The sequence below is a fragment of the Gymnogyps californianus genome, chromosome 3 (assembly GCF_018139145.2).
Source record: "Gymnogyps californianus isolate 813 chromosome 3, ASM1813914v2, whole genome shotgun sequence".
Classification (NCBI taxonomy): domain Eukaryota; kingdom Metazoa; phylum Chordata; class Aves; order Accipitriformes; family Cathartidae; genus Gymnogyps; species Gymnogyps californianus.
Genome location: NC_059473.1, coordinates 35,503,295 through 35,530,213, shown reverse-complemented (window position 1 = coordinate 35,530,213; position 26,919 = coordinate 35,503,295). Strand labels below are relative to the sequence as shown.

The following is a 26,919-nucleotide window of genomic DNA, read 5'->3' as shown; positions in this document are numbered from 1 at the left end:
AATTGCCCTGTGGCTGGCTATAAAGCCCAAACAACTGACTGTGTGAGACCCACCCCATTTTCCATTGGCATAGCGCTGTGCTGCTGCATTGATAAACTCACAGTTGGGTCTTGGGCATGTGGTTTCTCTTACTGTTGTTGAAGAAACTTCCCTGGCTCAGATCTGCAATGACCTCCAGACTTGCTGGACAAGGACAAGGTCACTGTGCTGCAGAGGTAGAGGCTGGTAGAAGCAAAGGCAAATATAACAGTTACCACAAGAAAGCAAGCTGGTAGTCGTTATTATCATTATTATATGTGATGCTACTTGTATTCCCGTACAGACTAAAGGCCACAAGTGAGACCGGGGGGAGGATTAATTCTGCTAGGTGCTGAACAAACCCAGAGTGACCCTCCACCCTTGTAGGTTACAGGTGTAAGCCGGGCTCATGTAAAGGAAAATCTCTAAAGTTGCAGTATTTACTTGTTCACTTTTTTGCTATAAACTCTTTCACTTATTTAAAGATCAGAGAACTGGAAAAGAGATCAAACCAAGAAAGGCTGGAGTCTGCAAGGAACCGTGTGGCTCAGGCCTACAAATTATGATTTTATAGAGTTAATCAGGTTTTGGGAGTGATGCAGACACTAATAAACAAATCAAGGCAAGAAGGAGAGGTAGGAAATAAATTTCAAAGGATTATGACTCTGGATCAGGTTATTAAGAAGAGTCTTCATGCATGCCCATGAAACCACAGACTGCATTCTCTCTTTAGATCAAGTAGGAGTCTTTAAGCAGACAAGAAGGAAAAATTTCTCCTACCGGAGCTCTGCCAATAAAGAAATGTCAATAAAGGTTCAGTTGATTAAAACAATTTCTCAACACAGAGGATAAAATACATTTTACAGGGTGGTCTATTACTTCTTTCAGTGACAATCCTTCTCCTCTCAGTTACAAATGATTACTTAGCTTTTCAGTAGCTATGTTGGAGGCACACATCCATTTAATATTTGGAATTTTTCACATATAATTCCCTTCTGAATGGGAAGTGTGTGTTTAAGTTTTTACTAAATGAATAGGGACAAATTCTGCTCTTTGAAAATTTGATGTAAATCTGAAGTATCTGCCCTAATATAGACTTACACTTGTTAAATCAGAGTAAATGAGGGCACACTTTGGTCTCATGATATCCAGCACAGGGGCAGGAATATAATACAAGAAAGGGTTACTTTCTAACTGCTTGTAAGATTTAAGGCAGATAAATAAATAATAATAAGTCTTTGTTTCTGAAAGGAGATATTCAGTCTACCCAAAGCACCATCCAAGTCGTTAAAGGATTCCCAGGTGCCAGTATTTGGAAAGGGTATTAGCTATTCAAACAGTTTAGGCAGAGGTCTCTGCTGTTCTCTCTCCTGGGTCATCTCAGATTTCCTCAATCTCTGCCCAGAACGGGGCACCGTTGGGAAAGAAAGGCTGGAAATTTCAGAGAAGTAACATTTTCTCCAGAACTAGAAAGAACATATTTTTCAGTTTTGCAGTAAAAATGAAGAAAACCATCCTTTGTTAGCGCAACTGCAAGGCTGGCTGGGCGAGGGCCACACGCTGCACGTGGAGGGACAGACTCTGCAGCAGATGTTGTGCAGGGAGCCCTCTTTTCCTCCCCTTTTGCAGATATAATTTACCTGGCTCCACTCTATTACTGGGAAAAGAAACCACATAAAAGTGTCAGCACGACGCAGCTGGGTTATTCAAACACAGTAATTCAGCAGCAGGTGGGAAGAGTGAATCCACACAAAGGCAAAAGGCTTGCTGCGGGGATGGCTGAGCTCTGCTGACAAGAGTCAGTGCCCCAGAGACAGGGATGCAAACACCTCTCCGGGTGTTTGATGCTTGGAGGGTGCAGACAGTCATCTGAAGCCACCCACCCCAACTGAGTTGGTCTCTGGCTCCTGCACATTTTTAAAGGTTAATAGTTCTAAGTAGGTGCCTGAGACTGAGCAGAAATTTCAGATTGGGAAGTATTTTCCTGAGAAAAAAAAAAAAGGTGTTGGAAATAGCAATCACTATAGACAGTGACATGAGAAAAGGCCAGTGGTCTCTGACTATCTGGCAAAGGGAGAGATGCAGATGTCTCCAATGGAAATAAGCTCTGCCTAGATAAATGCAAAGTTTACTAGAAGAAGGATGTTTTCTGAAAACGTCATCTTTAGTTAATGAGATCTGCCTTGTCAGTTGTTCTGATCCCAGAGCTCCCCCGGATCCACTTCCTCACTTCTGCTCTGGGCTCTGAGGTAGTAGGCCAGAAACGCTCATCCCATTGTCAGCTTGCCCCATGCTTTTCTTGTACATCACCCAGGTCTTTGTTGCCCCTGTGCTTAAACAGTTTAGAGAGGTTCTGCCTGGAGCCACCTGCAAGCTGCAGACTTGTTGGGCTTTCTTCCAAGGACAAGTTGATTAAACTGTGTTACACCAAGGCTGTGCTTACTGATGGCTGCTGATTCATTCCTCTCTGTGATATGTAGTCTTGGTCATGGCTCTGAAAAGCCTAAGTCATTCAGGTCCCTGCCACTATAAGACACGCTCTTCCACCGTTTTGCTGTAGCAACCGCAGCTTGTAGAGACAAGACAAGCGTCAGTCCTAAAAACTGAACTCGTAAAGACCAAGGATCATCATCAGCAAGCTGCTTCCAGGGAATCACCAAAACAATTTGGCAATCTTTCATGCAGTGCCTATCCTTGCTTAGGATGTCTAAAAAAACCTGTACTAGTTATTTGTGAATATATTAACTCCTAGTGCCAAGACACTAGGATGATGGGCAGCCTGAAACATGGATGACACCTATACCAATGCATTAAATCCTCCTGAAGACTAACCACAGTCAGGAATACGCTTACATCGCAGTTTCTCACTGTGCTGTTTTGTCTTTCCCAGGGTTCCTCAACAGCATCCTCCTGCTCAAATTGTCAGCAGTTAGACTGGCAGCATGGTGGGTGCAAGGTCAGAGGGCTGCATCTCACCCCTCTGGGTACCTGAAGAACACACAGACAGACGTGTGCGTTCAGTTGCTAGCTGGAAGTATCACAGCTACTCATGTGATGCCCAGGCAAGATGCTATAATCAGCACATTGGTACTTCTCACCCCAGTAAACTCTTTACCTGTCCCCTGTGCCAAGAGCAGTCAGGAAAATAGATGCTTTTAGGGGAGTGATGAAAAGCACGAAATGAACCTTAAAGACATAGAAAACTTCATGTCACAAAACCAACAAAGCTCTTTGGCTCTTGTGCCTGTCTTTTCTTGAGTAGGGCAGGATAACCACTTTTTTGGGCATATTGCCTGCCCAGGATTATGCCAAAAAGAATCTCCAGGGAAGGCTTGTCACAGTCATCCCACAGATTTCCCCTTTACCTCAGCGCAGCTGTTCCCATCCTGACCTACTAGCCTGATTTCTTGTGGACTTGTTACTGCGAATGCTACTGCAGGGATTCCAGATGTGGAGGAGCCCTGCCCGTGGCACCCATTGCACCCTCACCCCTTCCTCTCTGAGTCTCCCAGTGACTGCGCACAGCTAGCTCAGGTCTCACTAATGGAGAAAACGGCATTGGTCCCAGACAAGCCAAAAGACCCACATCCTTTTTCTTTGAACAGTTTGCAGTCAAAGTATTCCCAGAGTTTTGCCATATTTAGTACAATCTCCAAGACAGAGGAAAGTGTCTGTATTATACCAGGTAGGAACATCCCTAGTCCCTTCTGTTGCTGTTAAACTGTTGCTTGGCTCCAGTTCCTTACTTTATGCTCAGCATTGCTCAAGGCTTCGCTTTGCAGTTCTTGAAGTTTGTTCAACTGTTTGTCATCCACAATCTCCTCCCCTTCTGTCAAACAGCCATCTATCATGCCTTCCTTATTGACAACACTGTACTTTCTTATTTACTATCTTTTACTATCCTATTTGCCTTATACAGTAATGACTTACATGCAGGAAAATGATTCAAAGCCACAATGTTTCTGAAGCCAGAGACAGTCTGAACTTTTGAGATAATTGGGAGGAAAATGAGACTTTATGCTCAACACACCTGGGAGGAATAACTTTATATTCAACACACCTGGGAGGAATAACCCCTATCTATTTCTTGCTGTGTCAGAACCAACTGCAGACTGTCCCTGCCACATGAAGAAGTGATCTGGATGATGGATAACAGTATAAATTGTGAGCAGTGTCAGCAGCAGTGCAACAGTTGTCCTGCAAGAGTATTTTGAGGGCAGCCTTCTTAAACTGTGCCAGCAAAAATGGTGACATGGATTAATAACTACTTTTCTTTCTCTTGAGATGAGGTGTGCTAAAGAACATGAAGGAAAATGAGTTCACTTCCTACTACATTACTAAAAGTATTTTCAAATGTTTTATAAAGCCATGCAACCATACAGCAGCCACTGTGCGCTCAGCAGTAACTTACATGTATTTCAAGATGTTTAACTCTGATGCTGCAAGTAGTTCTGTGAGCTTCAGCACCTTGCCTGAGACGAGTGGAAGGGAACCCAAGTTTAATTTCTCGCCCAAAAGGATGCCAGCTCTAACAGGGTGGAGCTGGGAGAAGCTGAAGCTGTTTGGCACACAGGTACGTGCGTGTTCTGGGCAAAGGCCGGAGAGCTCAGTCCTCCGATGGGAGCTGCTGCGCGTTGCTGGAGCATGGCACCTTCCCTCCCTGAAGCAGCTCTCTAAGAAAAGCTGCCTAGCCAGCAGCCGGCTGAATGATGCCTGGTGCCTCTCTTCCCTCCTGGCTGCCCGACTGCTGAGCAGCTCCTTGTTTGAGCCTGGGATGGCAATGGATGGGAGAAGCTGCTCTCAAACTGTTTAATAACAGTGATGGTAACCTTTGACCTTGCTGAATAGCAGCGCTTTTGACCTTTCATTTGTTAAATAATACAACCACTTACTTCCTGATCCTTATCAGTGTTTAGTAATTGGGGTCAAGACAAAGCAAGGCAGAGTACAGTTACCCACCAGACTTTACTGAACCAGGAAGAATTTCCTTAAGCTATAGATTTCCTTTTTGATAATCTTCAGTCAAGACAGGCAAAGACTGGAGACTGGGTGGCTTAGAAGATCCATAACAGGCTAAAGAGCCTCTCAGCTGTTAGCATCTGGTTTGAATCCAGCTGTGGTTGACAGTGGCAGAAATTCACTATGGTCTCAGGTTGCCTCTCTGACTCATATGAAATGAGTCTGGCTTGCAGTTCTACTGTTTACTGGCCGGATAATAGCCATAACATAAAATATCAACACACGGTTCTAGAGGCATTGGTGATTAAATGAATTTACAAAGCCTGAAAATTCCTATTCCCATAGAGAAAATCAGACTATGGCACAGTGGTAGGTGATAGCGTGGACAAAAATTTTGCGGTCACTCCCGCATGTTCTGCACGATTCACATCAAAGAGAGGCGGTTAACCTTAAGGAATCTGAGTCGCTTTTTGTGTGGCGTAAGTAAAACTAATGGGTCAGATTGTGTGCTGTACAGCTCATTAAACATCTCACTTGACAGACAAGCAGGTGACGACTGTTACAGGCAGTGGTCCCAGGATCAGTGTTTTCCTTAGAAGTGAACAGGAAATGGACGAAGAAGAAATCCAAGAATTTATGATGTGACAATGGATTGAAATGTAAGTGCACACACATACATTTATTTATATAATGCACACATATAAAAGCTTAAAGTTCCTAAAGACATCAAACAGAAATTCTATTTGTCTAAGCAGCTGCACAATCTCATTATTTATTGCTTTTTGTATTAAGCCAGATATTGCAAGATTTTTAGGGCAGGAGCTGTTTTGTGGATGTCTGTCTGTACGTGATTCAGCAAAATGAGCCCCCAAAGAGTGATCCAAATGCTGTCATTTATAAATAAGCCATTTATTTATAGATGTACATGAGCTAGATAAGATCTGTAAAAATGACACTGTAAGTAGTGAGATTCAGAGGGGTTTTTTTGCTGCTGTTCATGTAAGAAATCAGGAAAATGGAGCCCTTTGTGGTATCCCAGCTAAGGTGCAATACAATTGTATGTCCTCCTGCTTTTTGGACTTACCTTTGGATTTAGGCCTCTTGAAATTGAGGAACACCTATGCAGGTCAGCCACCTGTAACTGCATTCTTAATGGGTTGCTGCTTGTCAGTGTCTATGGGTCTCGGGACACGGTTAGCTTTACACAGGACTGGCACAGCCAAATCTGCCTGCACAGGCAGCTGCCTGCAGGCTCTCCAGGGCCCTGCTTTCTCCTTCCTTGCTCTAGAGGAAGCCCGCGGCTGACCCACAGACGGCGCACAGCCTCCTCGCCGTGACTGCCCTGCTCTCCTCAGCTCCCCGCGGCGGGAAGGCCCGGGCCGAGGCAGCGGTTGAACCACACGGGAGGTGCCGTTACCCCGTATCTGTGCAGGCGCTGAGCTACTGAGGCCGCCGCGAGGCGCCCGCCCCAGCGGCTCCCCTCCCGCCTCACCCGCGGGGCCTGCTCGGCTGGGCCCTCAGCCCAAGCCGGTCGCCCTCCCGGGCTGGAGGCCCGGCACCGGCCGCCCAGCGGGGACGGTGGCGGCGAGCTGCCGCCATTCTCCGCCTGCGCCCACCGGCGCCGTTTCCATGGCAGCGGAGAGGCGGCACCCGCCGTTGCCATGGCGGCGCCGTTTCCCCCTGGCCGTTGCCAGGGCGCTGACTTTGACTGACGTTTTGGGCCGTTGCCTCGAGCGGAAGCACGCCGTCACCTTTGACCCCAGCTCCGCGGCAGCGGCGCGGCGCGGCGCCTGCCCGCCCGAGCGACGGTTGCCTGGCAACGGCGACGCGGAGCCGCCATGGAGGCGGTGTCGCTGCCCGCCGCGCTGGAGCTGGCGGCCGGCGGCGGCGCGGGGCTGAGCCCGGAGAAGCGGGCGGTGCTGGCGGCGTCGCTGCTGCTGCTCCAGCGCGACTACCGCTTCGAGCGGGTCTGGTTCTGGGGCTGCATCCAGGGCGTGCGCGGCGCCTACTACATCGCCGAGGGGCTGGGCCCCGACCGCGCCGCGCCCCGCAGCCGCCTCTACAGGTGCGGAGGCCGGGCTGGGCCTCACCGCCGCTCCGTGCAGGGACGGGTACCGCCCTGGGGAGGTGGGACCGGGGAGGCCTAAACAGCCTCGGGAGGCCGGTTTGCGGGCTGAGGGGAGAGAGGACTGGAGAGCCGGGGGCGGAGGGGTGTTGCCCAGCTCTCCTGGAGGGAGCCTCGCTGTGCCCTGAGGGGCCTGGCAAGGCTGCATCGAGCCTTGTGCTTCAATGGGCTCGGGCCTGTGTCGTGCTTGTCGCTGGCAGCTTGAACTGCGTGGAGTGGAGCCTCCTGCAACCAGCGACCAAGGAGATGGTTGCGCAGGCTGAGCAGCTGAAGGGCCGCTTCCAGGGGGATCCTTCTTTTGAGTACGAGTACACTGAGATAAACGCAGAAGATGCTGAAAGATTGTTTGAAGATGGTAAGGAGGTAAATACAGCAAAACACTTTTGAACTCTTTTTGCTACAGTTGTACCCCTCACACTGGACAGGTGGTGGCTCCTCCTCCTTGTTTGTAATAAGCAGACTGAGCCTGTGCTCAGGCAGAATATATACAATTTCCTCTTCACTGGCATTGTGTAGCAATGGCTTCTTGATTGAACTCGTCCTTCAGTTACTCCTGGAGTTAGACACAGCTCAGAGATATTCTTTCTCCTTTATGTTTTATTATACACAATTGGTACGGATCCTCACTGCAGTGTCTGAAGCTTTACATAGGAACTGCAGGTACCATACTTTATAACTTATAGACAAGTCATAAGTAGCTTAATTGAAAGGGAGGAAAGGATGGATGAAGGGAGGGACGGTTAATTCTCTTGTGAATCTAGACTGTCTGCTCCTGCTTCTCTTCTTATGAGAAGAATGTCCGATTCGTGGTCCTCCTCTTAGTGCCATCAGGCTCCAAGCTGATGAGTCTGTTGTGGTTTCTATTGTCACCTCGAGTTTATTTTCAGAAATTACAACAAGGAAAGCCCTGCCTTTAAAATTTGCCTATTTTTTTTTAAAGCCCATGATCAAGGAGGAGGCCCGCCTCGTAGCTACGATAGAACAGATAGACAGAGCAGTTGGTATCATCCCCCGGGGGGCATTTGTGAAGACTCCTCTTGGGTCTGTGCATGAAAACAGAAACTTTGAAGGTAACTTCTCATTGTCTTTATCAGGATCAACTGTACTTTGATCATAAAGGCTGTAAATTAAGATGACTTTCTCTAGCTGATGTTTTGATTTCAGGTTTATTTTTTCCTTGGGTAAGATGAACAGGGAGGAGAGAATCCAATGCCACTAATGTTCAGGTGCATGATTCAACACTGGAAGGTGGGAGGAGAGTCAGTAATGGCTCTGAGTCATTAAACCTGTAGTTTCATTTGTCTGTGTATAGTTTATGTCAGTGTTTAGCAATTATAGCTGCAGTGAATTCTCCATCTAGAGATAGGATGTAACCAAATGGGCACAGAGAGTTGATCTCAACTCATGCCCGTTGCTTATCTGGGACTGCAGTTAGCGTGGTCTCTAAACAGCATCAGGGAGTACTGCCACCCATTTCTGGCAAGCCTTTGGTCTTCTGTGGAGTCCGTTGGAGAAAGATTGTGATTCTGTCCTATGCTGTGGGCATTAGAGAAACAGTATGACATTTGATGGTATAATGTATGTTAGTCCAGCTCACTGTATTAATGGTCACCAATGGCTGTTTGCAGGTCTTTCTTTGACGGAGGCAAAAAAGTTAAGTTCCTATTTCCATTTTACTGAGCCTGTTAACCTGAAGAATAAAACCTTGCTGGAGAAGGCTGACCTGGACCCATCCACTGACTTTCTAGACTCTCTGGAGCATGATATCCCACAAGGTAAAGGTAGCAGAATCAAGAGATGCAATGAGAGAGAAGGCAGTCTGAGTAGCCTGGGAAATGCCGGGGTGACAAGGTGTGGGTTACCATGGAGTTAGTGTGCTTGGGAGAAGCTCTTGCGAATCTGTAAAGGAACTTTATCCTTTACTGAACATTGTACTTAATTCCTTTTTTCAAGCAATTATAAACACTTACAATAGTAAGATGTAAGTGTACCAGGGCTGTCACATCCTCACAACAGGTCTTCTGACCGTACCAACAGTTACCCCTCTGCCTGAGTGCCATATTCCCTCCTGACTTCTGTAAAGCCTGTGACAGCTGGTGTCCCTACAGGGAGAGATAACTCCACCAGTGATAGAGGGAATTTATGTGATTTGAAGTATTTCACACCTCTTGTCCCACCCAGTATTGCTGCTCTTTATCTAAATGGGCTCTCATTAACACTAAGCTGATATCTCTGAGAGGCTGAATTCAAATGTTCCTTTGACAAACTGTGTGAGAAATGCTCTAGCGGGATTACACACTGTGGCAGGAGAAAGGAAGATGTTTGTACTGGAATGTATCTTCAGTTCACATCTCTACTGTTCTGCTGGACACAACTGCTAAATACATTTAAAGCCTCTTCCAGGGATTCCTGTGGCAGGATATTTCTCTAAAGAGATGGGAATGACTTCTTATTTGTTTCTAACTGCTTTTTGCTGATTTGCTGCATTTTTCGGATTGGGCCAAGTGTTTTCATATCCTGCTGTCTAGAAAGATTCTTGGGAGACAATCAGAACTTAGGTTTGCTATTTTATTCCTATCCTGGAGCAGCAGGATAGGATAGTAGGCGACCTGTGCCAGATGGAATTGGCTGGAAGGACAGTGAATTGCCAGTGCTGTAAATAGCTTTTCAGACTTGGTCATATATATGTATATATTGCCCAATCATTCCTTTGGCAAAACAGAACTGAGAATGAACCTAGTGAGCTCCTGCCTGAATTCTGAACATTTTTGACTGTTCAGAGCATAAACGGCGCTAAAATCTAAACCATTGTTCAATGTACTGGGAGTGTCCTTGCTGCAGTTGTTTTCCAGAGGTGTAGTCTGGAGAGATTGCACATTTTTACATACACTGGCTCATTGAGTTGGCCCTTTTGACTCAAAAAGGAGTACTGCAAGGGGGATTAGGTCCTAGATACCTCCTAAGAAAGTTTTAGCTGCAGTTTCGTATGGTAGTTCAGGCATTGCTACTGTTTGTGGGTTCCTCCCCCTGCCTTTTTTCCTAGGGTTTGTGGTAGGGAGACTTTTTAATTTTGTGAGGCCTGAAAACACAGAGGCACTGCAGCAGGAGATGAATCTGCGGTGCTTTCTATGTTTCCACTAGAAAACAGGCACCAAGGACTATGAGCCTGAAGGCTAATTTGCATCAGAGAGCTGGTTTTAGCCACCTTCAGCTGTGATGGAGAATGGCACCTTTGAAAGATTACAGATATTCTGCAGTGTTTCACATCTAGTTCAAGGGACAAGCCAACAGGAAGGTCATGCTGTGTGTTAGACATGAAGATGGTGGTTTTGTTGAAGTCTTTAAATCAAATTTGACTTGTAGCTGTATTTTACCCAGTGGCAGATAGAAAGTGGGGCTCAGCTGTGCCACTGTGATGTTTGTCTTCCTGTGGCAACCTGAGGTCTGTGTAAGCGTGAACCTTTGCCCCTTTCCTGGGAGGTTGTTGCTGTCAGTGCAGATCTTGGACTCCTCAAAAAAAGTTACCTCTCAAAGACTACCTGAGCTCAAGTGCAGCTGAGTGCTTCTTAATGGAAGAGGAGAAGATTCATCATGGTGCCTGTGCAGCTCTCGCTGTATTGTCCTGCTCTTTTTTGGACTGAACCTGGGGATTGATGGAATGAGCTTGTCAGGCGAAGGAAGTAAGACAGGAACTGGTTACAGGATCAGCAAGGCATGTAGCCTCTCTAATTGCACTCTATCACATGCAGATAGGAGCTCTGACATTAAAGAAAGATCAACCCACCCCCCTTAACAAGCATTCAGGTTGCCTAAAGTACTGGTTGCTTGTGAAAATGTGGGGAAAAAAAAGAATAGAGGGCAGACGCAGGCTTTCTGCTGATTTTATCAGCATGGCTCTGCCAAAGTCACTCACTCCTGGTTGCAAGGCACTCTGGTTCTTGGATTACCTTCCTTCAGCTCTGCCAGTGCATGTTGGTCCTGACCCAGAGCAGACAGTGCTTTTTCTATTTCCTGACATGTTGTTCATAGCTCTGGCAAATCCCCTCATTTTGACCTGAAGCTTTTCTTGCCTTTCCTGTCTGAATCCTCTCTTGAACAGTTATTGTGAGCGCAGAAGTAGGAATTCCCAAATCTATTGCATCTAGAATTGTGACTGAAGCCAGAACTGTCTCTGCCCTCAACAAATACACAAAAAGTGGACCAAGGGTGAGCGACATCTGAGTGATTCTCCCAGCCTGCATTGGCTAGCGTTCCCCAAGCATCTTAAAAGACCTAAAGAACAGGACTGAGAGATTAAGGTCTGATTTTAACCTGTCTAAAAGTAACAACTCTGTTGGAATAGTTTTCTTTATTAATTGGAGATGGAGCATCTGTGATGGCTGTCAAGGGGATAACTGTCATAAAATGTATGGTGTGTCATTATAGGAGAGCAGAGGTGTCTTACAGAATGGAAAGTTGGAGGCAGAGAGAAGATTTTATATGACAGCTGAAAGGTGGGAAGAAAGGAAGTTAAAACTTGGTTGAATAAAGGAAACAATGGTAAAAGCAGAGTTTAGTGCAAGATTGGAAAACCTGGAGTTTTGTAACAAAACTGTCTGCCACCCTTATCTTTACCAGTGATATCTGTGGTGATTGCAGGTTCCAGATTCTGTCTGTGTGTCTATCTATCAGGTTATCTGTGCACTTTAAGAGTTCAGAATATGTTGCTGCTCCTCCCCTAATCATACTGTGAGTCTGTCTGGTTTTTTTGGTGTCTCAGCTCCCAGAGGCAAGTGGCTGTGTGACTTAGCTTTTATTAAAAAAAATACATTTTTTTAATGATTGTAGAGAAAAGTGGGAGAAGGTGAACCCTGTCTCAAAAGCAAACTCAGTTGGTTTATCCCCTTTAAAATCTCCAGCTCTCTGAGCCAAACTCATGAATTTGAGTGGCCTGACTCATGATTTTTGAACATGGAGGGGTTGCGATACTGATCTTCTGGCACCACAGTATCAGATCATGTAATGCTTCGTTCTGATCCAAATGGCCAGCTGGCCAGAGTGTTGCATGCTGGGATCTGTAGGTTTTGCTGGCCATATGTCTGCATTAAAGATAAGCTTGTTTGCTCTAGTCTAAGCAGACAATCTGCTCAACTTTATGCACAATTAGATGTAGCCTTTCAGCTGCTGGCAGATAGCAAGCATGGTCCTTTTTGCTGCATGAAGTTCGGCACCCTGGGCAATAGCATTTCAGGAACTAGAGTTGTGGCAGTTTTACGTGTACTTGTAGATAATGGAATGGCAAAGCAAATAGCAATAATTCCTAGCATGCCTACAGCATTTTCACTTGATGACCTAATGTGTAGATGTGAAATAATAGTCACTTGTCAGGCACCGACATGATGGGGAAAGTGAAAATGGAGGGGGAAGGATGATTTTACTGTGACCATGGTATCAGATCAGGCTATGCTACATTCTGCAAGGATAAAGGAAGGGGATGGGAGAAAGCCTAAGGTACTACCATAGAATGGAAAGCTTGGGAGGAAGTAAAACAGGGGATGGAGAATTCAGTTCTTTGGCGCTTTCAAACTACAGTTCAGAAAAGCAATAACTTGACTCTGAAGGTTTGTTACAGATTGCTGACTCAGATCACTTTGATATGGAGATAAGGGACACGAACAGGGCACTGTTAAAAACTAATGCAGGAGGGGAGGTATGTCAGAGGCAAAGGGAAAGAAAAAATGTAGATAGGAAAAGATATGAGTAGAAATAGGATTTCTATGAGAAGATTTTATTCAAAAGTCATGACTCCCAGTCAAGAAATGGCTGCTTTTGGCTGAAAGACTACCACAGTTCACTGATGGAGTAAAAGTAGGAATTAGAATTAAAAAAAAAAAAAGCAATATAAAAGGAAATACAGAAAGTTGGGAACAATTAATGATTGATATCAGTTAGAGTTGATAATGAGTAGAAAATGACAAAGGAAGTCAGGATAACCTGAAGTAATCCATGACAACTGTAAGGAGGATTTTTTCAAGTATATTGAGAGGAAAAGAAAGCATAGTAATGGTACTGGAAACCATCACTAAATGGTGACAGTAAAAAGGCTGATAAGAATGTGGAAGGGCAGAAATGCTCAATAATTTTTTTTCTGGTTTGTTTCTGGAAAGAATATGGACTCACATCAAATTAAGACAATAAAATACTGTTTCAGACACTATTCAGACTATTTGCTAAGGGAGGGTAGAGTTAGGCAGCCTTTTCTGTTTGTCAATGAAAATGGCAGAGCCAGATAAGTTACTCCTGAAATCATTATCTCAGGAGACTTGTGGCATACTTATGATGCTAACCTTTAATAAATCCCAGCATTGCAGAAATATTCCCCTAAACTTATCCTGGTTAGTAGTTGTGATTCAGAAATCACTGAATGGGTGTATTTCTGGAAGGGGTCAGAAGGGGCTTCATCTGGGACTAGTGCCAGTACTGATATTCTTCAACTTACTTATAAATGATCTAGAAGTAAAGGATTGGTGGGGAGACAAATAATGACAAGGACAAGATGGCTACAGAGATCTGGTAAAGTGGGCTTACTTAAATAAAGTACATTTTGATGTAGCTACCTGCAAAATCATGTATCTAAGAGCAGGAACTGGAAGCCAGACTTGTATTCTGGAAGCTGTGCCTTTGAAAGGAAATCCAGGCACAACCCACTGAACATCAGCTCCCAGTCTGATCCTGAGGCTTAAAAGGCTAATATGATCTGTAGATGTATAAACAAGGGTGTAGCAAATAGGAACAGGGAGGTGACTTTACTTTTGCATATACTGTTAGTGGAATCAGAACTGGATTACTGCACATTGCAAAACTGGAGAGTTGCAGAAAAGAGCCACAAAGGATTCAAGGGTTGGTGAGAGACATAAACAGTTCAATCTGTTTATCTTACGGAAAAGAACATGAGAGTGACTGTATTACACTGTGTAAATACTCCATGGAGTTTAAGAATTGGGTACTGAAGATCTATTTAGTATAGCAGAGAAAGGCATAACAGGAACCAGCAGCTGAAAATTATAGCCAGAAAAAATAAAATTAAAAATTAGGTACAAATTTTAACAGTGAAATGATTACCAGCTAGCAAGTGCAATGGTTGAGCCTGTGTCTCTTAGTATCTTAGCATCATGCTGGATGTCTTCCTGGGAATTGTGTTTTAGCCAAATGCAAATGTAAGTTGCTAGTCTCAGACATGAGTAACTGAGTTCAGTTTAATGGGCAGTGGTATGTAGGAATCCAGAACAGATGATTTCCTGGTACACCTGGCTGTAAACTTGACGACAGCTGTGGACGGTGATGTTTAGCTTGGGCTTCTTCATTGTCAGTGACAATAACACAAAGGTGACAATGGGTTCCTGAGACAGTGACTTTAAGTGCAGGACTCTCAGTACAGCTGACTTTGCTTCCTGAGCTATGATGCATGAAGGCTCAAAAGAGGACTGAGGAGATTCCTGACTTATTGCTGTCCATTGTGGAGGGTAAACTGGGGGAGCTAAGACCTCTCAGATGTAATTCCTGACTCTGTAATGCTGAGAGAGATTTTCTAGCATCATTCTAAATGGGTATACAGTGGCAAGGTGGATCATAGTGAGTCTTGTCTACTTGCTGTTTCAAGATTCAGCTAGAGGAGGAGGAGAAGTGACTAGACAGAAGATCATTTCAGCTCCTTTACCATTTTGACTGTGGAGGAAGTGACAGCCACTCAGTCTGTAGCTCTATTTCTTCACCTGAAAGTGCAGTGCTTTTGGAGCATTCCTTATACAGCATTACAGACAAAGGGATTTTTGGCTATTTCCTTGGCTGAATACTTTGGGCACTAGCCTTTCTGTAAACTTGCTGAACGGTAGCCTGGGTTAGAACACTAACCTCCTGTCCTCCGAGCTTCATTAGCACGCTCTTTATTGGTTTAGCAAAAGCTGGTGCTTAATGGGCCCTTGAAGATGGAGAGGTTGCATTTCCAAGTGGGAGATAGTTTCCTTTGACCGCTCTCAAGGGCCATTTTGGTAACCCCATCTTGGCTGCCCCAAAAGCCCAGGTGCTGGAAGGAAGAAGGCCAGGAGACACGAACCTGCTTTATCTCCATGCATTAACACAGCTAATTAACTCCCTCTCGACCCCCCCCTCCAGGCGATTAATCCCCTATCAGCCTCCGTCTCCAGCCATTTGAAGAGTCTGTGTCTGCAGAGGTATTTATAACCCCCAGCTAGCCAGCAGAGAGCAAGTCGGCCCGTTATCAGGGCTCTAAGACAAATGGCTGCCTATCTCCCCAGTGGCCTTGCAAAATCCAGCAAAGTGCTATGCTGTGCTGGCCACCTACTTTCACCCAGCCTCCCTTCTCTGCTAACATTTCACAGATGTGACCTGAGCCCTCCCCTTTCATTGCTTAACAATAAGCAGCACCTCCCCGGCTCTGTGAAAGCTGAGAGCAAGAGCACTTTACTTCTTAGCCTGCCAAGAGCCACACGGGGACAAGGCTTTTCAAGCTGTCTCACTGAAATCCAAACTAAAAGACCCATAATGAATGAAAGGGCAGTGCTTCGAGTTAGCAAGAATAAAAAGAGGTAGCCAAAATGTAGACTGAAATACCTAGTGTGGCTCAGAGCTATCCTCGTTCCTGGTTAGGAGAGGTGATCCTTAGGCTTGGTGAGTGTGTGAAACTGAGCTACAGTATGCCATGGAGTTACCTGACATTTATACACGTGGTTTTGACAAACAAGCTTTATAACACAGTGGTACAGAAGGAGTAAAACAGATCAGTGTGCATCAGAACAATTGGCTTTCAGATGTGGGAATCGAACTGAATAGCTGGCTCAGTGGGTTATTAAAGCATTGGTACCTGAATTTCTCTGCTAAAACTGAAGTCAGCCAGCCCTAGAATTAATTCTAGGATGGCCGTAGCTGCTACCTTCCACCAGGGCGCACTATGGTGCCAGCATTGTTAGCGCTCAGCACAGAAAAGGAAACCACAGAAAAGTAAAATGAGAAAGAAAAGCACCAAGAGCAGCATCAAATTGAGGAGAAGGTATGGCCTGAGTTTCCAGACTGTGTGTGGTTTATTGACCTCCTGAACTGTAGGTATGGAGAGGAGACTCTGTCCCTTCCAAGCTTAGGCAATTTCTAGAATGGTCACTGGGCTTTTCAATGGCTGTCGTAGCATCCTTAGCAATCACAGGCATGCAATGGACATACGCAAATACATAAACATGTCTCCTACATCCTTCAAAAGTAGGGACACTCTTCATTTTTGCTAGTGATGTGTGGACTGGGGAGCCTTTAGAGGCTAAGGCCACTCCTGCAGTGACCCAAGAGAGTTGCCTGGGAGCAATACAGGATGTCCCTCCTACAGCTGGGGCGCTGCCCGCTCAGAAGTTCAAGATCAGACTGGAACCTCTCACGTGGCAGCACAGCAGGAGGACTCCAGAGCCAGCTAGTATTATAGCTTTTGACTGGCTGTCCATGGTCTGCCTTGATTTCTGGAAAGGAGTCTGTTTTCCTTGGGCTTTGTGTCTATGCGTAATAAAGCAGTGCATTCACTGCTTTTGGGTCCTAGGTCTGTATCACCTCAGGGGTCTTGTTTAGTCAGAGGCCTTGGATGAGTTTATACTGGAGCAGGGCTGCCCGTCAGCTGAGAGCTGTGGTGGAGTCCTTTGCCTTCCTGACTGCTGCAGTGAAAGAATGAGGACAGAAGCGGAGTCTTCATAGCAACTTCCCAGGGATTGTATTTAAAGTTTTTTCCTCTTCAGTGAAAGAAATCATGGCCCACCCTGTCTCCATTTCAGCCCCTGGTTTATTGGACATGAAAAGGAGATGAATTTCTTGCTGAACTGATGGGAAATGCTGGTAAAGCCTCTTAGCACCAGAAGTTGTAGTTTTATCACCACATCAGTCAGCCTTGCCCTAACCCTTTCTCTAGGGAATGATGAAAAATTACTTGCAGGGGAAAGCCTAGGGCAGTCCATGTGTCACTGAAGTCAGAATGAGGTCTGGTTTTGCTAGGAGTGATCTATTTCTGAGGGGGCTCCATGTAAGGAGTGGCAGCTCCTGCCTGCGCAGCAGTTGGCATTGGTGCCAGCCCTGCATATAGCTTTGCTTTGCGGTTTGCTGCCCCCTTGGCCATAGAACTTTTGCAGGGAGGAAGTCAATGGGCGTTGTCTTGTTTTACTGTACACAAATATCGTATGGATTGAAATTGTGTATGCTGAAGGGGTGTGTGGCTGTGTGTAGAGGGAAAAGGACAAGGGACAGTTCATCTATGGGTGTATTTGTACAGCAGTTGTGCTGTGCAGAGATAGCTAGGCTATCCCAGGCATTGGAAGATGCTTAGCCATCTTCAGTCTTCAGAATTAGCTTAAATATTAACACAACTGCACTGTGCTGTGTAGATATGCTCAGTGTGACGGTCTTCTCAGAAACTGGTAAACTCTTCAGGTAATTTGGGCCAGAATTCTTATCTTGTTTAGCATGAAAACATCGACAATTTATAATCTGTGCCATCTGTTCCTCATCCTAAGCCCTTTTAACTAGTCCTGCTAATTTGATGATGAGGTAAGAAGTACAACTGGTGGACTGACAGGGCTTGTAGCCTTGCCCCTCCTGCAGGAGAGTGAATTGGATGTGCTCTAAGCATTCGGTGGGTTTTGAATCCCAGCATCGACTGCTTTGTGTTCTCTCAGAATTCAGAGATCAATGTGAGGTTCTTTGCCCCTAATCCAGCCCCTGTTCATCATTATCACCTCCTCAAAGTGGCCAATGCTTTGTTATCAGGAGAGGCAAAATCTTATAAGGTGGCCGTAATCTCCTCTGAGAGTCAGACAGATATTCTCCCGTGGGTAAGAAAGTGACAGTGACCGAAAGCTTTAGGGGGAAGCAGGCTAGAACAAAGCTGTCCATTGCATCCTTTCATCAAACTGTTAATCTTTCTTTCAAAGACATCACGTTTGTTTGGTCACAAAAGCTCCAAAGAAGCTGAATTGAGCCTGAAATCCTGTAGCAAGATTTAGAGGAAGCGTCTTTCATTCAGAGCAGGGAGGGGTGAGAGACTCCTTCTTTTTCGTCCTACCAACCAATGGCCTCACAGAAGCCCAAGAAGGTGACGGATTAATGCAGGGGCTCCCCAGGTAGATGCTACGTGACTCCTGGCACGCTCCAAAAACGTTTCCACAGCGACCAGCTGAACAAGAAATATGGAGTGTGACGAGATCCAGCGTAAACTTGTGCTTTGGAAAGAGGGTGCTTTGCCACTCTGAGAGATTTCTGAATTTACTACAGAAGACCCAAGATACAATGATCTGTATTGTAGTTGTCAGAATCCAAATAGCAGGGCTTTTATTCAGTTTTTCCTACTCCTTATAAGTTTTGATTGCATATTGTCTTGCTGTTTCCTCTAATGCATAGCCCCATTCCTAATCTTTGTTCTGGATGCTTTCTGTGCAAAGTCTGCATCTTTTTCTTAACAACAACAAAAAAGTAAAAAGGATTCTAGCTCTATTCTAATTATCAGGTGGATTTAGGACTAAAGGGCAAACTAACTGGGCAATAAGGGAGGCTGTAATTTGATGTGTATTACTTCTGTGTTAGCTTTTTCAGTCCTTCCCATCCTCTGCTGCTCATTTACGTCTGTGTATTGTCCCTTCTTTTGTGTTGGCATTGCTGGCTGTGCAGCCAGATTCCAGCTGGAAAAATAACTTTATTTTTGGCTAGACTATTTTTCAACCAGATCGTTTCCCTGACCTGGTTCACTGAACAGTAAATAAACACTTTTGTGGTCTCTATGATGGAAGAGTGATGAGGGGGGGAGTAAGGGTTTGAGGGCAGAGGCTGCCTCAACTGCATTAAGCAGCGCTATTGTCAGATGTCCAAGTATGGCCTGAATTTCACCCAGTGCTCGGAGGCACCTGAATACTGTGCATCTGGGACATTGCAATCCCTGAGTCTTCCTTGTCAGCAGGAAACAGGTACTCTGTGTGTAAATGGAAGGCCCCGGCCTGTCTTAATCATTTGTGCTGCAGAGGTGTCCCCAGTGGGAGAGGATAATGGAGAGAAAAAGCCTCTGAAGTAAGATCATTTTACTTTGAGGTTTGGGCATGGTTGTATTTGTGTGTTGAAGACGTGGCAGGCATTAGGACCACGCAAGAGCTGCTTGGCAGCATCTGACTGTTTGTAAGCTGTGCTTTCCTGGCTCTGGAGGCTTTTTAAAATAGTACTGAACCTGCAACCAGTCTGTGTTTTTATTTAATTATTATTAAATAGTTATATGGGGAATTGGAAATATTGACAGCAGTGTTAACATATGGGGTGCAGGTGGTGTGTCAAGCAAATGAAAGAGATTTAGTTTGCAGCCAGTAAGTGGCATGAAGGAGTTTGAGCCCCACATAAGAGTGTTTGGATGTGTCCTTATGGCTGGTAGGCTGTGCGTGAAATGTCCGTGTGGCGACATTTGTTGAGAGCCAGAGCACAGTGACCTTTCCTTACAGCTGCTCTGCTTTGCAATTTGTCTTTGTTCCCCACAGGCAGCAAATTAGAAGTAGGAAGCTCTTCCCAGTGTAGGATTTTCTGTTGGAGGGAAATGGAAGCTAAATCCCACGGGTGTAGTGTAGCTTTGTCAGAGCTAAGTGCTTGGGGTCACGCAGCCAAGCAGCGGCTGCTTTTGCAAAGGGAGACAGTTATGTTGCCCTTCTCTGGGTGTTAATATTTGTCCTATAACTCCATACTTCACTCTCACTCAGGACTGACTGCAGCAAGATACGTTATAACCTGCTCTTGTGGCAGCATATTGTGTTAATGTGCAACCATGCTGTAGCTGCTTTTCCCTTGAGACATTTCCTCCTTTGAAGAGGAATTGATAATGTCACTTTTATGACCCTCTGTGAGCTTTTGCGACATGGAGCCTCTCTATCAGGCTGTCTAGCTCTTAAAGCTGTTTCTTCTCAAGCCTGCACTGAAATGAGGCATTGCTGAATCACCTCCAAAGCAGCAATGTTACGAGAGGTCATACTGAAAGTGGACCAGTTACGGCAGGAAAGTTCTTCTACAAACAGCCCTCTTAAAAGGCTTTTGTTTAAAAGCTAATGTCTCACAAACCCTATTGCCTCTGTGAATTACAAGATTCAGCCCGGAGCTGAGACAGACATGGGGGATGAGACAGGGATTTCTATTGGCGACTGGAAAGGAAGAAGAAGCTGAGAAGGAGGTTGACTTTTGAAATTCAGCCCTGGTGTGCTGGCAGCTGTTGAAGGGCCATAAAAAAAGGCAGTGGTTTAACACTGAGTGAGCATCAAGGATCTTCAAAGCACTTTCTTGTTTGGGAAAGATGTAAGGAACTCCTCAGAATTCCTGCCTGTGTTTGGAGGGGTGGAGGCTGCAGCCTGATCTGAACAGGGAATAGGAAGCTCCAGATCTTCATCCAGCGGATATTTTTCCCATGCTCTTTCCTCCCACACAGCAGCTCCCTCCCTTCCCTTCTGGAGCAGCAACATGCAATAGTTTCAGCACAGACAGTGCTTGGCTTCCTTAGGTTTGCTGGGTGCAGCTTAAGAATTGACTTGCTCTTTTAAAAAATGTATTTTGAAGAATGGAAACCTCACCAGAGCAGTGTTACTGTTAGAAATCTCTAGCGTGACAGCAATGACCTCCGGTTCCCTGCACCTCAGCGAGCTTTGCATGATGAGTGAAGTTAACTCTGCTGCCTGATTTAGGGACAATACAGGCTACAACTCGCACGTAGATGCAAGTTAAAAATCAGTATTTAACTCTAGGAAAGCCAGCTTTTACTTGCTGTCTCCTAGTTCTAGTTGTCTTCTCTCCAATGCAAATAATAATTTTTAAATTTTTTTCCTGACAACTTTTATCTAGGAGTCTTGGCGTACCTTACAGAATGATGCTCTGAGCTTCCCAGCCTCCCAGTAAGAGACATGTTGTCTCACACAGGGGCAATGACGAGCAGAGGGACTGCCATGGGATATTCTGAGCCAATGTTAGAAAGAATTTGAACCCAGCGTCCTGCTTCTGCATTTTTGTAGTAATACAGACCTACAGCTACCTATGCAACGATTTTACTCCAAGCACCATTTGTAATAGCAGGGAAGTTTAAAAAAAAAAAAAAAGAAAAAAAAAAGGATAAAAGCGGCATTTCATTTTCGTAATTCCTCATCCCTTTTTATATTGTTCTTAAATGCATTTCTAAGGCTTTCTCTTGAAGGAAGAAAGAAGGCTTATTCATTTTAAGCTATTATTTTGTACTGCTCATTAGCTACTGATTAAAATACTTTTAGAGTGATTTATGACATCATTATTTCAAACTCCTACAAGAAAGGTGGGCCTGAAAAAGCATCTTGTTTGAAGATTGTGAGATTTGAGCTGTGATGGAAGAGAATACAATTGTCTTGGATCTTTTCGAGGAGAACAACTTTCTCCATGTCTCATGAGTTCAAATATTAATTTTGTTTTCTGGACCATTTCCTCAAATGCTGCTAATGTAGTGAGGTATGGAAAAAAATAAGTACTGAGATAATGGGCTCTAATTTCTTCCTTTAAAGAAAAGGACCAAAATAAGCAGATAGGTTCCAGAGCTTTAATGTGATGTCTTCTAAGAAGGCAGACACCAGCATTGTGTGCCAAATGCAGTTTCTGAATGGGTTTTGTGTGTTGCAGAAGTCCAGTCTGGAAAACTATACTGAATAAATCACCTTTGATGATAGAAAAATGTCCCCAGTGATCTGGTTAGTAAAAGGTGGAAGGTGGCGCTGCTGCTGTTTGGCTCTGCAGAATAAAGAGCAGCTCTATGACTAATCATCATTCTGGCTGAAAACAGGATCTGAGTGAAAATGACATTACAGTTTCAGGCAGTTTCTTACAATTTTTTCCTGTCCTCAACCTGTGTTGCATCAGTCCAGTTGGAATTGCCCTTAAGTAACCTGCTTGTTTTGTTCAGGTGCTCATTTCACACGAAAACTTATGCAGCATCAGGAAGACTTCGTTGTCCATATTTGCATAGAACTAGATGCAGAATCAAGGATCAGAGAAGAGCTGGAAAGTATAACAACTTAATATTCCCCAAAGGTCTCACATTTATGAGATGACAAATTTGAGCCCTTTGAGAGTTTGCAGGTTGGACAGACGGTAGGGAAATGAAGCAGCTGCACATGACAGCCTTCAGAGATCTAGCATAAAGGTGAATGGAGCTGTCTTCAGTTACATCTGTCCTTTTCTGCCAGGTGTGAAGGTGCATGGGAAGTTCCTTTGATCAGCAGAGTTAACTGCTGATGAATACTCTGCGGAGATTGATAAGCCTGTGTGACACTGGGTAAATGTTCTGAGGAGATCACGGATCCATGTACTGTATTGCCCCAGAACATAGATATGGGGATTTAATGAAGTTGAACTTGATTTACTCTACCTTCTCTGCGAGTTTGTCCAACAGAAAGAAGTCTGAATCCAGATATAGTTCCTGAGAGCATTAATATCCCTGTTCTCCCTCTCGCCTTTCCCACTTGTCATGCTCCAGGCATTTCTTCTTGTTCTTTGTAAATAGTTTGGGACAGAGGGTTCATCTGTGTACGTGAACATATATATACAAGCTATCACATGTACCCAGGCTGCTGGATGCTTCCAGTATGTTGGGAGGCATTAGCAAACTAGATAATCCCTAAAGGCTTTTACTACCCGGCAAGGCACAGTCCTATTCTTGGCAGACTTGCTTCTCAGAGGACTGGTCCTAAATCAAAGACAATGAGAGTTCCTCATTCCATTATCTTTTTGTCAGAGGAAACTCTTCCAAAAGTTTACAGTCCCCCCTGCAAACCAATGCGTAAAGCTGCAGCAAGAACCACCAATATTTGGATGGGCTTGCACATCATTTCTGCAAGTTCAAGCTACAAGAACCCTGCGCTGAAAGCAAAGTCAGTTCAGCGTTCAAAGGAGAAACGGAAAAAGTTATTTGTCACAATTACATTCAGACCTATTTGCTTGCCACTTGTTGCTCAACACCCCTATGCATAGTTTAGCTGCTGCCACTAGCAAATACTGAAAACTTGTAGAGGCAAAATTCAAGAAACTGTTTGAAAGCTTGTCCTTTGACAGCAGATGGCTGTAGTGCTTCAGCCACTGGATGATGTGCCTTGTAGTGAAGTGTTCTTCATCTGGGTTTCCATGCTATCCAGGTGGTGAAGTTTCTTAAGAACATGCAGATTTTGTCGGAGACCCAGTCAGTAGGAATTTGTAATTCCAGTGGCTGAACCATAATATGTGTTTTTACTCCAGGTATGACTAAGATCCAGTCCAGTTTGTGTCCGTTTGAGTGGCACTGGAGAGACTGCATGGGAGATTGGGGGTGCCTTGCATGTGAAATCGCTGCTTGTGAAGACACTAGCTCATGTTTTAACTAGGACCTATGCAAAAAATGTCACAGTGCAAGGAAGATGAAAAGATGGCATGCACCTGTACTGATCCTACCCTATATTAAGTAGTGCTTTGCTTTACTGCGATTCCAGCTTTTTGCCTTTAGTGGAAACATGGAGCTGAGTGAGTCAGAAGTAAGCTCTCCAGTGCAGAAATGTTCCAAGTCTTTAAAGACTGTGAATGTCTTCTTTGTACTTCTATCCTGCAGCCAGAGTCTGTTTTTCAGAAAGTTCAGTGACTGTCATGGAAGGTAGGCGTTCTTGCTGTTCATTTAGTTTCATGTTTGCACATAACTGGAGAGAGTACTTTGAAAGCTAATAGATCAAAGATGACACAGGACTTGTGCATATTGTGGTATAACAAACCTGTGGAACTTGCTACTGAAGGAGACAGTGGAAACAATGGTGTCCAAGAAACTTTTGAAAAGTACAGAAATACAAAGAGAAGAGATAGGTAAGAGGTGAGCAGCACAACTCGTGACACCTGGTTTTACAGGGCTTTGAACTGTGTTGTTCCTTTCTGATTCTGCAGCCACCGTATATACGTTTCCCCTCAACTTCCCTCCTCCCTCAAGCCCATAACTACTGTAGTTTGCCATGAACTGCATAAGAAACTACACCTACTGTGAGCGAGTGTGCAAGAGCCCAAAGCTACACAAACACCGATTGCCCGGCTAGTTGCTACCTCTTGGCTGCCAGGCAAGCCAAACAGCCTGTGCTTCCTCACAACTGCTGGCAGACCAAATAAATAGCTTTAGGAGCTGCAGTCAACTCTTGGGCCACGTCCTGTGGAGACCTGTTGTAGGAACTTGCGGTGTTAAAGCCCTTCAGCCCTTTGTCGGATGTGACTAAAATTGGCCAAGAGTCAGAAGTTAGTGGGAGGGGGAGGACTGGCAGCAACCACAGAAGCCCTTCCCCAGGCTAACCATGACATGAGTAAGCATGAGTCATAGCATAAATTGATGAGCCTAAAATTATCTACAAGGATGAATACCGTCTAACTGGCCCAACGCGTTATGGGCTTTCTGCTTACTCTGGAATTGGCAGATTTTGGCTTTGGGGGCAGATAGGCTGACCGCTTGACTCCAGGCCAGCAGTAGCCTGGCAGCTCCAACTGCATTTTTTTTTTTTTTTTTTTTAACTTGGGCCTGCTGCTTTTGCTTTTAGATGGAGATTCAGCAGGAACCTTCTTCCCTACATTGTAGCCTCTAGGCATTACTGATTTGGTGCTGAAGCTGGTATTTTCTTCTCCTGGCAGCTCCTTGCCCTCCAGCATTGAATCCAAGCTGCTGCTCCAGCCCCCTCCCCTCCAGCATTGTTCCCAGGCTGTTGTGTCAGATGCTAAACAAATACTCAGTGGCTCAGAGCTCCTTGCATCCAGGAGAAACTGCATTTTCACACTGGCTCTGAACCTCCTCTGCAGAGCCAAAGCAAAATTAATGCGGAAACTAATCCCTTTGCCCCTACCACGCACATCCTCTTCAATGGTGGAGCCAAGAAAGACTGAAGAAAATTAACCTTTTCTGTAAATTTGTCTGAGATAGGAAATACCCTGCTTTTCACTTTCTCTTCTTCCTCTTTCCCAGTCACTGCATCAGGGAAACCAGTCTTCCCTGGAGCAGGAAAGTGCCTCCTTCCTCTTCCCACTACTAATGCTACAAGTTTATTTTAAGGAGAAATTTCATACCTATGCAGGATTGCTATAGCTAGTCTTGGCTCTCTATAGCTATTAGCTAGACCAAGTAGGTGGCAGAGCTTGTTAGAGTAACTGCTGCCCACTCAGAAGCGGCCAAGAATAGCTGTAGCCTCTCCTAGGGACCAAGTATACAAGTCTGGAGCTCCAGGGGTCCCTTCCTGTGACGCATATGACATTACCATCATAGCCATGGGAATGTGCTACCGTGTGAACCTAGACACAGACATCTGGAAACGAGGGTAGCCTGTAATGCTGAATTGGCAAAAGAAAAAAGGGCATCAAGGTTTCTGGTCTCCCTGACTTCCTCCTTTTCAGGTGTCACAAATTCCAGTGCAGCCTTGTGCACTGTTCACTGGTCAGGCAGAAGCCACTGCAGTCCTTGTCTCAGCTTAGGGACAGCTTGCTCCAGGAACGCTGCCTCTTTCTCCTTTCCAGTGACTCATTAGCATGTTCTTGCACAGGCTCCTGGACTGTCCAGCTAGAGAAGGGAGGTACTGTGGTGGTGCTGCGGAGCCTGCTGTGGCTGGGACTGACGTTCTACCATGTCCCAATGACCAAGCAATACGGCTACGTCTACTTTGGCACTGGTGAGAAGAACTTAGATCTGCCCTTCATGCTGTGACTCTCCTGTCTGGGATGAGGACTCGAGAACATTTAGATTTTATACTTAGGAGATTTTTGTTTACTGCTTGTTCTAATAAATGTGTGAAACCTCTGCACTTTGAGCATGATTCTTTTCTGCCTGGAGTCTGGCTCTGATTCTTTTCCTAGGACTTCACTGTGTGCAATCCTTTCTCAACTCCAGATTGAATTCCCTGTAATGTGTCACTGCGGATCCTTTAGATAGTAACGAATGGCATTTTCTTCCAGGACGGGCAAAGCCCTAGGTCAGTGTGCTGGTTTTGGCTTAATTTTCTTCACAGTAGCTAGTATGGGGCTATGTTTTGGATTTGTGCTGGAAACAGTGTTAATAATACAGGGATGTTTTAGTTATTGCTGAGCAGTGCTTACACAGAGTCAAGGCCTTTTCTGCTTCTCACACCACCCCACCAGAAAGTAGGCTGGGGGTGCACAAGAAGTTGGGAGGAGACACAGCTGGGACAGCTGACCCCAACTGCCTAAAGGGATATTCCATACCATATGATGTCATGCTCAGCATATAAAGCTGGGCGAAGAAGGAAGGGGAGGACGTTCGGAGTGATGCCGTTTGTCTTCCCAAGTAACCGTTACGTGTGATGGAGCCCTGCTTTCCTGGAGATGGCTGAACACCTGCCTGACGATGGGAAGCAGTGAATGAATTCCTTGTTTTGCTTTGCTTGTGTGCGCAGCTTTTGCTTTACCTATTAAACTGTCTTTATCTCAACCTATGAGTTTTCTCACTTTTACCCTTCCGATTCTCTTCCCCCATCCCAACTGGGGGGGAGTGAGGGAGCGGCTGTGTGGTGCTTGGTTGCCAGCTGGGGTTAAACCACAACAGTCAGAAATCAAACGTAGGCCATCTGTCTGATTACAAAGACACCATGCTTACACAAAAACTAATTTGGAGACAACATGAATGAATGCCTGCTGTCACCCATGAACGACAAACAAAAATAATAGAGTTGGAGTCAGAGTAGAAAGCTGATGCATACTGTAAGGGATATGTACTAAACCCTGAACTCTAGAAAGGCATATTGAAGAGAGGAGAGTATTTTGTTTTTCAG

The 26,919-nt window shown here is 45.1% G+C and overlaps 1 protein-coding gene across 1 annotated transcript; it reads left to right on the top strand.

The window, feature by feature from the left end:
- Positions 1-6,815: 6,815 nt before the first annotated feature.
- Positions 6,816-25,932, top strand: RSPH9 (radial spoke head component 9). Its single transcript, XM_050893642.1, has 5 exons — positions 6,816-7,042; positions 7,303-7,465; positions 8,043-8,172; positions 8,731-8,877; positions 25,678-25,932. Exons 1-5 carry the CDS (start codon positions 6,816-6,818, stop codon positions 25,836-25,838), a joined length of 828 nt encoding a protein of 275 aa, XP_050749599.1. The 3' UTR covers positions 25,839-25,932.
- The last annotated feature ends 987 nt before the right edge of the window (positions 25,933-26,919 follow it).

Bases quoted from the DNA above. Each gene is read 5' to 3' on its own strand.
- RSPH9 (XM_050893642.1), top strand. From the start codon at position 6,816: ATGGAGGCGGTGTCGCTGCCCGCCGCGCTGGAGCTGGCGGCCGGCGGC. The intron at 7,466-8,042 runs GTAAATACAGCA...TTTTTTTTAAAG, and splicing joins TGTTTGAAGATGGTAAGGAG to CCCATGATCAAGGAGGAGGC. The intron at 8,878-25,677 runs GTAAAGGTAGCA...GTTCTTGCACAG, and splicing joins GGAGCATGATATCCCACAAG to GCTCCTGGACTGTCCAGCTA.